The sequence below is a fragment of the Cololabis saira genome, chromosome 2 (assembly GCF_033807715.1).
Source record: "Cololabis saira isolate AMF1-May2022 chromosome 2, fColSai1.1, whole genome shotgun sequence".
In the NCBI taxonomy this organism is placed as follows: Eukaryota; Metazoa; Chordata; class Actinopteri; order Beloniformes; family Belonidae; genus Cololabis; species Cololabis saira.
In genome coordinates, this window is record NC_084588.1 from 3,084,939 (window position 1) to 3,102,359 (window position 17,421).

Below are 17,421 nucleotides of genomic sequence, written 5' to 3' on the forward strand. Positions count from 1 at the left end.
GCTGCTGATAAGCTACGCTCACAGAGTAGTAAAATGGTTTAAAATAATAATTCTAGTTTTCTGTAATCATAAATTAAGCTCCCGGTGGTAAGGTATCCAGGTCCAAATTTTTCCATCTAGTCCAATTCAGTGCAGTCCAGATATTTCAGTCCAATCAAATCCAGTTCTGATAATCCCATATAAACCAGTCCAAATAATTAAATTAAATTCCGTCCAATCTAGTGGTGTCCAAATTATTCCAGGCCAATCAGGTCTAATCCAATCTGATCCTGCCTCGTTTGGTTCAATCCAATGCTATGCTGACAAAGAAGCCCAATCAAATCCAGTTAATTTCAGTGTAGCTTGCTTCTATCTGTACAGTTTAGAAATGGTTTTATAATCCTTTCAAGATTGACGTGTAGCAACAGTTTCATTTCTCTAAGACCATTGGTGCTGTCGTTCCCTCTTGGCATTGTGTTAATACTCACCTTAATCTTCCAGACCAGCAAACATCTGTTTTTGTGGAGTTCTGCACATTGCTGATGATCAGTTCATCAGTGATGGTGATTATCTGTTCCTGGCTGCCGTATGTTTTTCACAGATTTCCAGAATCAAAAAGCAGAATGTCCTGATGACTTTCTGTAGAATTATGGATGTATCTGGGTAGTTTAGTACATGGACTGTTCAGAACGGTGGAGGTGATAGAAGGGTAGACTGAATGAATTAATGTCCACACATTTGCTGCCTCCAGGTGAAGGACGTGGTGGGCTATGACACACTTGGGCACTGTTTCTTCATGGAGGATGGTGCAGAGGAGAGGAACACGTTCCTCCATTGCTTAGGGCTGATGGTTCGAGCAGGAACCCTGCTGCCCTCAGACAGAGACAGCAAGATGTGTCGGGACATCACTGATGGAGCATACCCAGGATACGTGGCCAACCCCCGCCAAGACTGCAGGTGAGACATCGACTTCATGCCCTCTCAGCTGGACTTCATCCAAGCTGAAATGTACTTGTTAAAGGTTTGGTTTTCTGCTTCTTTTGACTTTCAAAAGTTCTGAATTGTCTTCAACTGTCATATATCCAGTTTTCAGGTTGTCAAGTTGAAATTTTAAGAGGTTCATGATTGATGATGTTCTTAAACATCAATCAAAGGCCTTAGAATACATCAGGGAAAGAAGCGTTTATCAATGAAAGGACAGAGGGAAAAATTCCATTGTTTACACAAGATCGTTTTCCAAATCTCTTCGTTTACACCAATCCGCATATATACGCTGTTAACGTCATGCCAGCCAATCAGAATCCTGGAAAAAACATCAACAAATGACACGTGTAACTTCCAGTTAAGGCTGATTTATGGTTCTGCGTTACACCAACGCAGAGCCTACAGCGTAGGGCAGTGATTCTTAACCATAGGGCCGCGGCCCACACTTGGGCCGCGAGCGCCATCTAGTGGGCTGCGAAAAAAATTCAGTTTTGTACGTGTGGGCCGCGGGGGCTGCAGGACTGCATAGCAACTCCCGACCAAATGAAGAGAAGAAGACCCTCAGCTAGCTGTACGTGTAATAGTAAGAGAAATGGTGTGTATTTATAGAGAAAATCCTTCATTTTGCACAGAGTAGGTTTAGATCTGCCAGGATCAGGGATCGATTACTTGGGTCTGCGCCCAGAGCGAGCGAGCGCGGCGTGATCATTTATCCTGACTCGTCCGCGCAGCCGGGGAGGTCGGTGCCGCTCGGGCGGTGGGCTCCATCGTTACTGCTGAAGGATTGTACATGTAGATGTGTCTGCTGGACTGGACTGTTGTTCGGGCTCGCAAAAGCATCGGAAAGTGACTCTGCTGCAGCGGCCAGAGAGCTGCGGGTTCTGCCCGGCCGTCTCAGCTGATCAGGCTCGGATGAAATCCGACACGCGCAGTCCTGACAATTTATTAATGTAAATAAAACTTAGTAAGTTACTTAGTAAGTAATTAGCTTGACTCTTACAAAGATGAGAAGCCTAACAGGTGGAAAGGGAAGTTCAACCCGGAATGGACAGATTCATCCTTGTTCAGTCTTCCCACTGGGACAAAACCAGTGTCTCATACGTTCAGAGACCGTGGCGTTCAAAGTGCGAAAGTAAAACGCCACTGAAACAAAACACAAAGTTTTTCATCAAACATATCCACTCAAGTCTGAACTGAAGTCACAGAAAATAAGCTGACCATCTTAAACATGTTTGGGTCCACATACAGCTGTGAAGCAGCTTTCTCCACAATGAACATAATTAAAACTAAATATCGTTCCAGGTTCATCAATGAGCACCTTCTCATGTGCATGAGAACCTGACACCATCCAGCCCAGATTTAAAGTCCTGGCAGGAGAAATTAGAGCTCAGTTCTCTCACTGAACGACAGAAAGTGGGGGCATAAGATTATAAGAGGGGAAGAAAGAAAAACTGCAAAACTTTTAAATTGCTAAGATGTGTTTATATTAATTTATTATAAAAATGTGTTGAGACAATTAACAAAGAAAAGGGGAAATTCAAACTGCTGGTAAAGAAATAAAATAAGATAGCATTTGAAAAATAAAATAAAATCTTATTTATTTATTTTATTTTTAAGAGAAAAAAATGTGTAATTGAAGTTACACATGTTAATGGGCAAATATGTACTTTTTTAATATAACAGTCAGATGCAGATGTTGATACAACTATGAGGCTGCTTGAATATATATATATATATATATATATTTATTATGATGTTCTGGACCTTCGCTGCTGTACAGTGTTAATATTTAACGGGCCTCGGGCCACTCTGTACTGAAAAAATTGGGCCCCAAGGTCAGAAAGGTTAAGAACCCCTGGCGTAGGGTACACGGCGAGGCACACCGTACGGCGCGCATCGCCGCGTACCCTACGCTGTAGGCTCTGCGTCGATTTAACGCGGGACCATAATTCAGGCTTTACTTCCAAGACGGAACGAGAGTCTTTCGTTTGGAGTGACAGAGAAGTGGAGTTACTTTTAAGTGTGACTTTAGAATATAAAACAGGTAAAATACAAGAAAATATTCACGGTGGCCCAACTAATTAAACGCAGGTCGCACTCATGACGCAGGTGACGTTTCTGTTGCATAATGTGACGTTCTGAAGCTTAAATCTCTGTTTTCCTCTGTTTAGACACAAACGTGAAAACTGAGTTTTTGAAAATCTCCACTTTGGCCGGAGTTTTCAGAAATGATCATTTTTGGGGGCTTTGAGCTTCGTTTTCGTGTAAACGAACGGCCAAAACGCATGAAAACGCCTCCGTTTTTGCTCCGTGTAAACGGGGCCTAAGCGACGGGTAGAAAACCACAGCTAGTAATCAGAAATACTGTCATTGAGGATGAGCAGGAGGTAGGAAGCGATGCAGGTGAGGTTAGCACATCAGTCAGAGAGAGAAACATGAAACAGGAGGTAGGCCACTTAAGTGGAAGAAAGTTCAGGAAGTGGTGAGGTGTGCGAATGCTTCTTTGCTCCCAGGGCCAAATGGAGTCTCCTACTGGGTCTATAAAAGTGTGCCTGATATCCTTATGTTTTTGGGAGAAGCAAATAATTCCAAGAGCAAGACGTATGGCAGGGGGTGTCCTTATTCCCAAGGAGAAGTAATTATAGGACATCAGTCAGTTCTGGATCCTCTTTTGAATGTATAGGGGAATCTGAGGGGAGAGGGGGAGGTGGCTCAGTTGGTAGAGCTTTGCCCATGAACCTGGCACGTTTTCTGTTCAGCACTGTAGCCAGGCTGACAAAGAGTCACAACTCTGTTGAGCCGTGCATTCCTGCAGCTCTCAGTAGTGAGGACTTTATGAGCTTCTTTAACAGTAAAATCACGAGAATTAGAGAAGAAATCAACCAGCCGGTTGTAGGTGTTTCTTCAGCTTTAGCGACTTCCCTAGGCTCTGACTTGTCTCTAGACTGTTTTGATCCTATAGACCTCCCTGAGCTGACTTCACTCGTTAATAGAGCTAAGTCAACCACATGTATGTTAGACCCCATCCCGACTCGTCTATTCAAACATGTTTTTTCTCTTATTGGTACGACAATACTGGACCAAATTAACCTATCCCTAAGTTTAGGATATGTACCACAGGTTTTCAAAGTCGCAGTAATTAAACCTTTACTTAAAAAACCTTCTCTTGACCCAGACACCTTAGCTAATTATAGACCAATTTCCAACCTTCCATTTGTGTCTAAAATTCTGGAAAGGGCAGTTTCAAGCCAGTTATGTGACTATTTGTATAGAAATGATCTGTTTGAAGTCTTTCAGTCAGGGTTCAGAATGCATCATAGCACAGAGACAGCACTTGTTCGAGTCACGAATGACCTCCTTATGGCCTCAGATAAGGGATTAGTGTCCATACTGGTTCTACTGGACCTCAGTGCTGCTTTTGACACTATAGATCATGGCATTTTACTGCACAGGTTAGAGCATGTTGTTGGGATTAAAGGGACAGCTCTATGTTGGTTTAAATCATATCTATCTGACAGGTTCCAGTTTGTTCATGTACATGAGGTTTCTTCAGAACAGTCAAGGGTCTGTTATGGTGTTCCGCAGGGTTCAGTGCTAGGGCCAATCTTGTTCAGTTTATACATGCAGCCGTTGGGAAGTATAATCCAGAATCACGGCATACACTTTCATTGTTATGCTGATGATACGCAGCTCTATTTGTCTATGAAGCCGGATGAAACAGAACCGTTAGTTAAACTTCAGGCATGTCTTAGGGACATCAAGGACTGGATGTCCAGAAATTTCCTGCTTCTAAATTCAGATAAAACAGAGGTTATCATTCTTGGTCCAGAGCATCTTAGGAAGGGATTAGATGGTGTTGCGATGGCTTCCAGTGCAACTGTGAGAAATCTTGGTGTTATTTTCGATCAGGATTTGTCGTTTAAACCATATGTCAATCAGGTTTGTAAAATAGCCTTTTTCCATCTCCGTAATATTGCAAAGATTAGGAAAATCCTCTCACAGAGTGATGCAGAAAAACTAGTTCATGCGTTTGTATCTTCTAGACTAGATTACTGTAATGTGTTGTTAGCAGGATGTCCAAGTAATTTGCTGAATAGGCTCCAGCTGATCCAAAATGCAGCAGCACGAGTACTGACAGGAATTAGCAGGAGAGACCACGTCTCTCCAGTGTTAGCGTCGCTCCATTGGCTACCCGTAAAATTCAGAATCCAATTTAAAATTTTATTACTTGCGTATAAAGCCCAAAACGGCTTAGCTCCGCATTATTTGCAAGACCTGATAGTGCCTTATGTTCCTGTCAGAGCTCTCCGTTCTCAGAGTGCAGGTTTACTCGTAGTTCCTAGAGTATCTAAATGTAGATTTGGAGGGCGGGCGTTCTGCTATCAGGCACCATTACTTTGGAACCAACTTCCAATCTGGGTTAAGGAGGCTGACTCCACCTCCACCTTTAAAACTAAACTTAAAACCTTTCTGTTTAGTAAAGCCTATAGTTAGTGTTTAGTAAACCTCTAGCTGGTGTTGGTAAATCTCTAGGTAGTGTAAACTTTAGTGTGTCAGAGTCGCTCCTGTAGTTTCTTGTGCTGGCCCCCCCTTCTCCTCCCTTTTCTCTCTTTTGTCCATGTTGCAGCATCCTTTGCCGGACACCGGAACCTGCAGGTGGTCGTGGGTGGCTTGTAGCTTGCATTACGGAGCACAAGTCTTTCCCTGACCCTGCACCCCAACCTGGGACTTGCTGATTGGGCCGGAGCTTCGGGAGCTGTGTGCTGGCCTGCGGTCCCCACCCCTGGTCATCCCGTTGCTGCCCCCCCCTTCTCCTCCCTTTTCTCTCTTTTGTCCTGCAGGTGGCCATGGGTGGCTTGTAGCTTGCATTACGGAGCACAAGTCTTTTCCTGACCCTGCACCCCAACCTGGGACTTGCTGATTGGGCCGGAGCTTCGGGAGCTGTGTGCTGGCCTGCGGTCCCCACCCCCGGTCATCCCGTTGCTGCTTCCACCTGCCTGCTGTGCTGTTGCCGTCCCTGACCCACCAGTCTGGCCCTCGGCAGGAGGGTCCCCCCTGATGAGCCTGGTCCTGCTCAAGGTTTCTTCCCTCCTAAAGGGGAGTTTTTCCTTGCCACTGTTTGGCTTAAGGTTTTTCTCCCACTAGGGGAGTTTTTTACCTGCCATTGTTTATGTAATATCTGCTCGGGGGTCATGTTCTGGGTATGGGTCTCTGTAAAGCGTCTAGAGACAACTCTGTTGTATTAGACGCTATATAAATAAAATTGAAATAAAATTGAATTGAATTGAACCTGAAGGTCAGTGGTTCAAACCCTAGTTCCTAGTTCCGGTTGCTCCCGGTTGTCAGGCCAGCGCTGTTGTGTGTGGCTCCGCCGACAACCGGAGTGTGTGTGTGTGTGTGTGTGTGTGTGTGTGTGTGTGTGTGTGGGTGAATGTCTATAGTGTAAAGCGCTTTGGGGCTGTAAGAGTACAGCTGGAAAGCGCTATATAAGTGTAGGCCATTTTACCATTTTTTTACCATCTTTTTACACATATATGAGGGATAAGAGTGGGGGGTGGGCATCTGAGTAACAGAAAAAAACACACAACGGACACACAAACCTTTGGAATCTGCAAGAAAGAAAAACAAACAAAAACAGGCAGACCCAAACAGCAACCATTCTAGGTCTCTAAAACTAAATCAGGAGTAGGCTACTGCAATTATCTGTCCCCGACACTGTGGGTGAGCATGTAGGTGAGTGAGTAGTGTGTGCGCAAGGTGAAAACAAGGCTTTACCTCAGCTGCAACAAGAGTGGAGGAGGGAGGGCACAACCACGCTACCTGAGAGACCAGAAGCCAGTGAGGAAGAAACCCGAACCCAGGCCACCAGCAGCCCCATGGAGGACCAGAGGAGGGACGGGAGGAAACCCTCCGCCAACAAGTCCTCTCCCAGCAGGCAACAGAGGGAAACCCCAGGCGGAGCCCCCATGACCACAGGAGAAGGCAGCTAGGAAACCTGCGATGAAGGACTAGGACCCAGCTGAGCACCAACCACCTGGCATAGGCCGACCACGGGGCCAAGAGGTCCACGTCCTCCAGGCCCACAACCCCCACCCGACCAAAGGCCAGCCCACCTGGGGGGACAGGGGAGTTTTGATCTTGCAATTGTGTTATATTTTCAAGATGTTAGGTTGTGCATTAATACAGCAGGTTTCACAACAGGCTGGCAGAGGTTAGAAATAGGTTCTATGGCAGGATGTGCTGCTGGCATTCGCAATGGAAAAAACTCATCAGAGCATCCAAATGGGTTGAAGGCAGAGAGAGGCAGCGGAATGGGATACAGCTCCACCAGTTAGGGCTTTGATGGATGATCTGACATGTAACTACATGTCCTTGTACAAAGAGGCTGCTGGAAAGGATCAATATGAAAGGTGGGCTAAAATGAAGATTAAGTCTAGCAAATCCAGGAGCATCTCTGTATTTAGGGGAATGTTAAGTGATGGGAAGTTTTTCATTGTTGAAGAGGAAATCCCAACAGTTAAGGAAAAGTCAGAGTTTAGGTAGGTGGTACAGTGTGGACATGAGTCATAAAGAACAGGTAGCGCAAGTTAGATAAGATGTTCCTGAAGGATTGGAAAAAATAGACAAGTCAGGTTTCCCAGGAAAGATAAGTTGTGTGTTTGTAATTTGGGTTATTCCCAAGGTTGATGTGGCCATTTTCAATATACCACATTAGTTAGCTCCTACATAAGGAAGTGGTTAGGGGTTCCTAGGTGTCTTAAGTAGTGTAGCATTATATGGGAAAGGAATACTACAGCTACCAGTATATAGGTTAGCAGAGGAGTTTAAGTGCTTCAAGGTCAGGACAGAGCTGCTGTTAGCTGGGAGTAAAGATGCAATGGTTAGGGAGGTGGGGCCAAATCCAACCAAGGGGAGGAAATGGAACCCAAGAGTGGCGGTTCAGGAGGCAGGAACAGCTCTTGGACAGGGCCAGGGTTCAGTTTGAGTTTGGCTAGGGAGACTTGTGACTTGGCTCAGGAAAAATGGTGTGGAACAAAGCACGTCCCAAAGAAAAAAAAATGTGGACATATCTTGTCAGGTTGTCTCAAGGCTAGTACATGTGGAGACACAATCCAGTGCTGAAAAGCTTAGCTGCAGGTGTACAAAATAGATCTAAGCAAAATTCAGGAGGTGTTAATTCAAAGATAGTTAATTCATGCCCAAAAGGAAAATTAATCGTTGCAGTAGTTTTCAGATTCAGATAGTTCAAATGGTTATTCAATTCAATTTTATTTATATAGCGTCTATTACAATAGAAGTTGTGTCTAGGTGCTTTCCAGAGACCCAGAACATAAACCCCCGAGCAATTATTACATAAACAATGGCAGGTAAAAATCTCCCCTAGTGGGAGAAAAACCTTAAACCAAACAGTGGCAAGAAAAACTCCCCTTTAGGAGGAAGAAACCTGGACCAGGACCAGGATCATAATGGGGGACCCTCCTGCCGGAAGCCAGCTGGGCAGAGCAGGAAAAGAGAGAACAGACAGATAGAATGAAGAACAGAGAAAGGAGAGACACAGAGACAACAGCCAGCCAGCGCACTGGGGAGGGGAGGGGGGGCTGCAGGGCATGATGTTAGCAAGCATATAGCAGAAATCCATACAGTCTGGTGGGATGATCATGGGGGGGATTGCAGGTCAGAACGCAGCTCCTGAAGCTCCGGCCTGCAAACATGCACAAGAGAGAAAGGGGGGGGGGGGGGGGGGGGGGGGACAACAGAACGACGGACAACAATGATGGCTATGAAATACTTATAATTTATAAATGGAAATGGAAGAGGAGCAGAGAAGGAGGGGTGATGGGCATGGCTCAGTGGATCATGTCGGTCCCCCCTGCAGCATAAGCCTATAGCAGCTCTACCACAAAGCTATGTTTGAGACTAACTATTAGAGTTTTGTTCTATAACTGCAACTATGAATACTGACTCTAACACACTAGAGTTTACACTACCTAGAGATTTACCAACACCAGCTAGAGGTTTACTAAACACTAACTATTATAGTCTTGTTCTGTAGCTGCAGCTATGACTACTGACTCTAACACACTAACAAACTAACTAAACTAACTAGAGGTTTACTAAACACTAACTATTATAGTCTTGTTCTATAGCTGCAGCTATGACTACTGACTCTAACACACTAACAAACTAACTAGAGGTTTACTAAACACTAACTATAGGCTTTACTAAACAGTTATATAGGTGGGCTTGAGCCTGGAAGACCCAGGTACAAGGACACAGGTTAAAGTCCACAGCTCCCTGGTTGCCATTTACTGTATGTGATAAATCAAGGAGACTGCTTGCTGTAACTTGGGGATTTATTTGTTCACTCAGTGCAGTGTCTTCCTTTACTGCATCTCTCGCCCCTATACAGCGTATTCTTCTTCTACACATCTCACCTAAATATCAGCAGCTTCTCAAGTGTGAGCATATGTGTGCAGTGTATGAGTAGGGGTGGCCTGAGTGAATGTATAAATCCCAATCAGACTTTTCGTCCCAGTGTGGCATTGGTGCAGACTTCAAATGATATATTTTTTAAATCGTGTTCAACCAGAGTTATAACTAGAATACGGCATGTTTTTTCTGCACATCGCCATCATGTATTGATCAGGAATAAATGGGAAAACGAGATGTTTCTTGGGAAAGAACTGAAGTGCAAGAGAAAACATGCACATACACACACAAAACACACACAGTTCACAAAACCCTGACATCGCGTCTTCTGTTGGTGGATAAAAATGCACCACATCAACCGAAAAAATGAAAAAATTATATGGCAAGCCCAGCATTTTGTTGCTGAGGAAAATTACAGGAGTAACGGATACAGATACAAGTTTTAAAACAGTGCCTGCAGTTGGATAAAAGGTGAATAGACGCTGGAGGTGTCAGGACTGTGATGTGAACATCTGTCTGTAATTGACAAGAAATATTTTACTTGTTGCAGAAATTAGCCCCTTTGACATTGGCGGATACTCCGCATTTAAAGAAAATTTAAAGAGTTAGTGAAAAACACATTTAGTCCCAGATGGTGTGTGTGTGTGTGTGTGTGTGTGTGTGTGTGTGTGTGTGTGTGTGTGTGTGTGTGTGTGTGTGTGTGTGTGTGTGTGTGTGTGTGTGTGTGTGTGTGTGTGTGTGTGTGTGTGTGTGTGTGTGTGTGTGTGTGTGTGTGTGTGTGTGTGTGTTAAAGAGTGATGTGTGTTATAACCTCCACTATGCATTCCTGAAGCGTTTGAAGCTGAAACTCAGACCGTACCCGGCAACAACATTTTCTTCTGATTGACTGGCAGGTTGGTAACTCCAGAAAGCTGCTGAGAGCTCAGCGCACAGTAGCATACCTTGACTCGTTTGTAAGATGGGCTGTTGAAATTAGTGTGCAGTGAGGTTAATTTCTCAATGCATGAGACTTGAGAGCCCTGTTATTTCGTTTACAGCTATGTCAGCAGCCTCTTTGTTTGAACCATCACCCATTTTCTTGGTTTTTCCTTCTCCTTCAGTCTGTACGGGTGGAGTCACTTTATTACACAAACATACTCTACATCATCTTAAAGAGGAATGAAAATAGCCTATTGGCACACACAGTCAAAACAAACAAGAAGATGTTTATTTTGTGCTTTTTAAAATTATTTTTCATATCAAAACACAGATTTAACCAACATGAGAAAATTACCAGGTATCACTGTGTGGACTCGGGGACGTGCTCATCCATCACCCAAGCCGAGGTCACTGAGGTGGTTCGTAAGCTCCTCAGTGGCACCGGGGGTGGATGAGATTCGCCCTGAGTACCTCAAGTCTCTGGATGTCGTAGGGCTGTCTTGGCTGACACGCCTCTGCGACATTGCATAGAGGAAGGGGACAGTGCCGCTGGAGTGGCAAACCGGGGTGGTGGTCCCTCTGTTTAAAAAGGGGGACCGGAGAGTGTGTTCCAACTATAGGGGGATCACACTTCTCAGCCTCCCCTGGAAAGTCTACGCCAGGGTACTGGAGAGGAGAATACGGCCGATAGTTGAACCTCGGATTCAGGAGGAACAATGCGGTTTTCGTCCCGGTCGCGGAACACTGGACCAGCTCTACACCCTCCGCAGGGTGCTCGAGGGTTCATGGGAATTTGCCCAACCAGTCTACATGTGCTTTGTGGATCTGGAGAAGGCATTTGACCGTGTCCCTCGTGCCATTCTGTGGGGGGTCAGTGAGTATGGAGTCCGGGGCCCTCTGCTTTCCGGTCTCTGTATGATCGGAGAAGGAGTTTGGTTCGCATTGCCGGCAGTAGATCAGACTTGTTCCCGGTGCATGTTGGACTCCGGCAGGGCTGCCCTTTGTCACCAGTCCTGTTCATAATTTTTATGGACAGGATTTCTAGGCGTAGCCAGGGGCTGGAGGGGATCCGGTTTGGGAACCTCAGGATTTCATCTCTGCTTTTTGCGGATGATGTTGTCCTGTTGGCTTCATCGGACCGGGACCTTCAGCATGTGCTGGGGCGGTTTGAGGCAGAGTGCGACGCGACAGGGATGAGAATCAGCACCTCCAAAACTGAGGCCATGGTTCTCCACCGGGAAAGGGTGGCGTGCCTTCTCCGGGTGGGTGGAGAAGTCCTGCCTCAGGTGGAGGAGTTCAAGTATCTCGGGGTCTTGTTCATGAGTGAGGGAAAGATGGAGCGGGAGATTGACAGACGGATCGGTGCAGCGTCCGCAGTTATGTGGTCGGTGTACCGGACCGTCAAATGAGCTGAGTCGAATGGCGAAGCTCTCGATTTACCGGTCAGTCTACGCACCTACCCTCACCTATGGTCATGAACTTTGGGTAGTGACCGAAAGGACAAGATCGCGTTTCCTCCGCAGGGTGGCTGGACGCTCCCTTAGAGATGAGTTTCCTCCGCAGGGTGGCTGGACGCTCCCTTAGAGATGAGTTTCCTCCGCAGGGTGGCTGGACGCTCCCTTAGAGATAGGGTGAGGAGTTCGGTCACCCGGGAGGAGCTCGGAGTCGAGACACTGCTCCTTCACATTGAGAGGAGTCAGCTGAGGTGGCTTGGACATCTGTACCGGATCCTCCTGGATCCTCCCTAGGGAGGTGTTCCAGGCATGTCCCTCCTCCCTACGCAGGAGTTCCAGGCTTGCCCCTCCTCCCTAGGGAGGTGTTCCAGGCATGTCCCACCGGGAGGAGACCCCAGGGAAGACCCAGGACACGCTGGAGAGACTATGTCTCTCGACTGGCCTGGGAACGCTTTGGACTCCCCTCAGAAGAGCTGGAGGAAGAGCTGGAGGAAGTGCCGGAGGAAGTGTCTAGGGTGACGGAAGTCTGGTCATCTCTGTTGAGGCTGCTGCCCCCGCGACCCGGTTCCGGATAAGCGGTGGAAAATGGATGGATGGATGGGAAAATTGCCATCAGTCATCGCAGTGAATGTCACTATCTGTAATTTTTCGGTTTATCACCCAGGCCTACACCAAATCAAAGAAGATGGTTTTAACAATGGTGTAATTCCATGTCAATCATCCAGTCTCGCCAACTGTGGTCTGTTTGTCAGGTGGTCAGTAATCCAGGTGATTGTGGAGGTCTCCACCTGTGTCTTCTGAAGGTTCTTACGAAATTATGCAGGTTTGATGGAGGTAAATGAACTGGAGAAATGAAAGAACATGATCATCACAGTGCTGCTGCTTGTCCAGTTGACTGTGGGTTGGTTGAAACAGGTGTATGTCATCTTCAACTCCAACCCCCACTCCATCTATCTGGTCCCCCTTCTGCTTGAAGCCTTGGATCTTCTTCATCCCTGACCACACATCTCCCGGTTGTTCTGCTCGAGCTTGTTCTCCAGCTTCCTCCTGTCATCATCCTTGATTTGGACTTTCAGTTGTTTTTGTACTGACCTCAATAATTTTCCATCTCCCTCCCTGAAGACTCTTTTTTTCCTTTTGGGGGAATTCTTTCAGGTGACTGGTCATCAAATCCAACGTTTAGTTAACTGTTGAAATAATGGAAATGTGTCAGAGAGACATGGTTAAACCACCAGTGACAGTTATGGCACTTCTCCACTAGTACCTACTGGGCTCTACTTATCTCAGCTCGGCTCGACTCAACTCGGCCTGGTTTCTTTTCCATAACAATTCAGCTCCTGGAGCAGAAGTAGGAGGATGGAGCGAAGCTGCTGTGACGCATTTGATTGTGTGATCTAAACGAAGAAGACAACAACACTAAAGATGTAGAACCTGGAGGAGATGATAGATGTGCTGCTGGATCTGTGGCTTGTGTTTGATATCAAGTTAAAAAATGAGAACGACAGGGGCACGGTGATGCAGCTGGTAGTGCAGCTGTCTCACAGCAAGAAGATCCTGGGTTCAATTCCCGCCAGGGAAACTGTGGGTGCTGAGTGTGTGTTAGTTCCCCCATGACTTCAGCACCCACACCCTAGGTGGGGTTGGTGAAAGGGCCTTTCTGTGTGGAGTTTGCATGTTCTCCCCGTGTTCCCTTGGCTAGCAAGGGGAGCTACCCTCACAAAAACATGCAACAGTCCTGGGCTCTACATGCCCCCTCTGGCCAACCGTGGCACCAGATGGGGTGGGGAGGTAAGGAGGAAACATGAGCTCAGTGTAGGACCCTCCCGGGGTTGGTAGAGGGGAGAGGGGGAGCAATGCCCAGAACTGTCACTTAGGTAGGAGCATTGAGTGATAAAATGGGGTAAAAATCGGGATAAAAATATTAAAAAAAAGGGGGATAGAAGCTTCAAGCAGCGAGCAGCTATGAAGAGACAGAGCTCCTGGTAGATCTGGTCGTTCCTTATCCCCCATCTGGATCCCTTTTTTAATCCTCAGCCACCAGGTTTATGAACATCTGCACCTCAGAGTTGGATCATGAAACAGACTTTTGCGCTGCCATTGCCTGTCGAATAAAACGAACAAGAAGCCACGTCAACAGTCAGTCTTTCTCTGATTTCCTCCTCCTGACTCAGACGTCTGACTCCAACCCCCCGACCAATCGGTGGCCTGTAGTGTGATGATGTCAGATACAGCCGACTCAGCAGCTTAGAACCTCGGCAGAATAGATACAGAAAAGTATCTACTCTGCACGTTAGACCCCTGGTGGAAAAGTGCCAAACCGAGTGGAGGCGAGCCGAGCTGAGTAGGTACTAGTGGAAAAGTGCCATTAGAAACACGCTGGGCCCAGTAACATGTCCTGGATTACACCATCTGTTGTTGACCAGCGCTGCAGCTCCATCCTCCTCGGTTTTTCCTCTTCAAGTCTCTGTCCGTGTCGTCTGAAAGCCGGCAGAGAGATGCTGGAGTCGGGGACAAGCTCCTGCATCCACGTCTCGGACAAACGCACAATGCTGCACCGATGAAGGTCCAGATTTGTCCTTGACAGCGCTTCAAGCTCGTCTATCTTATTAGCAAAATACCGGAGGTTACCGATGATCCCATATATTCCCATAATATGGAGGCGCTGGTTGAAACGTCCTCTTTGCTCCTCTTTGCTTGCTCTACATCCACAACGTCTCCTTTTCAACTCCCGGGGGATCTGGGGTCTTAGTCTGGGTTTTAATTTGGCTTCTTGATATCTCAATCGCCTGCTCCTGCTTTTAAAAATTAAATGGTAATGAAATAAATCCCTCAAGACGCATAAAGCCAACCCCCACACGCACACACACACACACATCACTAAGAGACATAAAGCCATTCAGTTTGTGTGTAATGAGGAGAAATAGAGGGGATTTGTCAGGTAGGCGAGAGTTTGGTTGTTTAGAAGGAATTTAAGATTTACAGATTTAGGTGGAAGGCTGGTTGTTCTTCAGGAAATAGTTTTGCCTGGCATGGTCTCATGGTCATTTAGTAGTTGACTTGAGCTGACAGTTCCCTGGAGTCTCTTTGAATCTCTTTGTCTGGGACCATGCTGGTACGTTTGTGTGCTTCTGCTGGTGGTGAGGGCTGATTGAGATTTTGTTGAAGCCTCCACACTTGTTTCAATGAATTGGTTCATTACTAGACCCTTCAATGACCCAGAGCTCAAGGAGGACATCTAGTGGTCAGTAAAATGTAGTTCACTCCAGGCACAGTTTATCATTTAAAATCCACCACTTCCACTTTACAGGGTCATTTGGCATCATTGAATTTTACATATATATTTCCTGTCATTAAACATATAAATGGTCCTGCTACATTCATGAGATATGCTCTACAAATACACCGTGCGTGCGTGCGTGCGTGCGTGCGTGCGTGCGTGCGTGCGTGCGTGCGTGCGTGCGTGCGTGCGTGCGTGTACGGGGTGCTGGACCCTCTTTGGTGCAGGACTTGTTTATTTCTACATAAACAGCAGTAATAGCTTCCACAAGCTTTAATTCAGCACGGAAATCATTTCTTGAGACAGTCGTCTGGTTACCCCACATCATCAGGGGAAAGAGGTTCCAACCAGTCAAGCAGAGAAACCCGTTCCATGGAAAAGCATTCCAACTCTCTTTTTTGGACCTTCAAAGTATTCATAGAAACACAAAACAAACATTTTCATCCCTTTCTCACCAGCGCTACTTCAACGTTCTGGATCGCCAACCCCAACAACAATATCATCAACTGTGCTGCTGCAGGCTCTGAGGTGAAACCAGACAGACCACTGACCCCACCAGACCCACCCACACCACTGACCCACCCTCACCAATAACCTGATCATTTCCACACAGATTCCCTGGTATTTCTATGTTTCTACTAAACACAGACAATTCTTTTTTTGCCTGAACCCTTAGGAGACAGGTTTTTGGTTCATCTTCCACCACGTTCCCACCGGGCCCTCGGAAGGCCTCTATTCCCCGGGATACAGCGAGCACACACCCATGGGGCAGTTCTCCAACAACAGAGCCCACTCCAACTACAGGGTGAGTCTGCAGGATCAAGCTCCTGTGACCCGTCACATTAAACTCAGATTAAAGTTCGTAAACTGAAGAAACTCAGCAGGGATGATTCTAAAACCACAAACACAGAAGAAAAGGCTTTGTTTCTGCATACTAAACCAGACCAATCTATAATGCACAATATTAAAGTGAGAATGTTGTTTTATGCTTCTAAGTGAAACAGATGAACACATCACATTAGGAAATGTTGGTCCTCAAACACAGGAACAGCCTTTCTAGTTGCTCACTAAAAGTGTCTTGGGTTTAGGCTTTCATGTCAGAGCTTGGTTTTCTTCTTGTGATTTCCCTCAAGTTTTCTGATTTTGTTAATATTTTTGTTTTGAAAGTTTTTGTTTTTCAGTTCTGCTTTCACATTCCTTGTTTCTATCAACCCAGGCTGTTTGGACCTTTGTCTCATCATCCTCTGTTTCTGATTATTTATTGTCTGGTATTTTTCCTCCTCTCTATTCAATTCAATTCAATTTTATTTATATAGTGTCTATTACAACAGAAATTGTCTCTAGGCGCTTTCCAGAGACCCAGAACATGACCCCTGAGCCATTATTACATAAACATAACATAAACAATGGCAGGTAAAAAACTCCCCTAGTGGGAGAAAAACGAGAAAGGAGAGACACAGACACAATGGCTAACTGGTGCACTACAGGGATTACTATATAAACAGATGTAGACAGCAGACACTAAGGTGGTCAGAGGGGGGAGGAAGGGGGGACTGCAGGTCAGGATGTCAGCAAGCATATAGCAGACATCTACACAGACAGGTGGAAACAGCAGTGGGATGATCAGAGGGGGGAGGTGCAGGTCAACATGCAGCTCCTGAAGCTCCGGCCTGCAAACATGCACTGAAGAGAAAAGGGGGGGGGGGGGCAGACCAGCACAACAAACTACAAGAACAATGGACAACAATGATGGTTATGAGATACTTATAATAAATAAAAGAGGAAGAGGAGAAGAGAATAAGGGAAGAGAAGAAGAGTGAGGGGCATCACCCAGTGGATCATGTCGGTGCCCCCTGCAGCATAGATCTATAGCAGCATATCTACCACGAAGCTATGTTTGAGACTAACTATTATAGTCTTGTTCTATAGCTGCAACTATGACTACTGACGCTAACACACTAGAGTTTACACTAACTAGAGGTTTACTAACATTAACTAGAGGTTTACTAACACTAACTATAGGCTTTACTAAACAGAAAGGTTTTAAGTTCAGTTTTAAAGGTGGAGGTGGTGTCAGCCTCCTTAACCCAGATTGGAAGTTGGTTCCATAGTAATGGTTCCTGATAGCAGAAGAACCGTCCTCCAAATCTACATTTGGATACTCTAGGAACTACGAGTAAACCTGCACTCTGAGAGCGGAGAGCTCTGCCAGGAACATAAGGCACTATCAGGTCTTGCAAATATTGCGGAGCTAAGCCATTTTGGGCTTTATACACAAGTAATACAATTTTTAATTTGATTCTCAATTTTACGGGTAGCCAATGGAGCGACGCTAACACTGGAGAGATGTGGTCTCTCAGCCTGTCAGTACTCGTGCTG

At 46.0% G+C, this 17,421-nt stretch overlaps 1 protein-coding gene across 1 annotated transcript in view; it reads left to right on the forward strand.

The window, feature by feature from the left end:
- The window catches only part of LOC133457131 (cell migration-inducing and hyaluronan-binding protein-like), a 122,730-nt gene that overhangs the window by 73,189 nt on the left and 32,120 nt on the right, over window positions 1–17,421 (forward strand). The window contains exons 14-16 of the mRNA XM_061736048.1: window positions 731–936; window positions 15,501–15,570; window positions 15,719–15,847. Coding sequence (XP_061592032.1) covers window positions 731–936; window positions 15,501–15,570; window positions 15,719–15,847 — 405 coding nt within the window. The remainder of the gene's footprint in view (window positions 1–730; window positions 937–15,500; window positions 15,571–15,718; window positions 15,848–17,421) is intronic.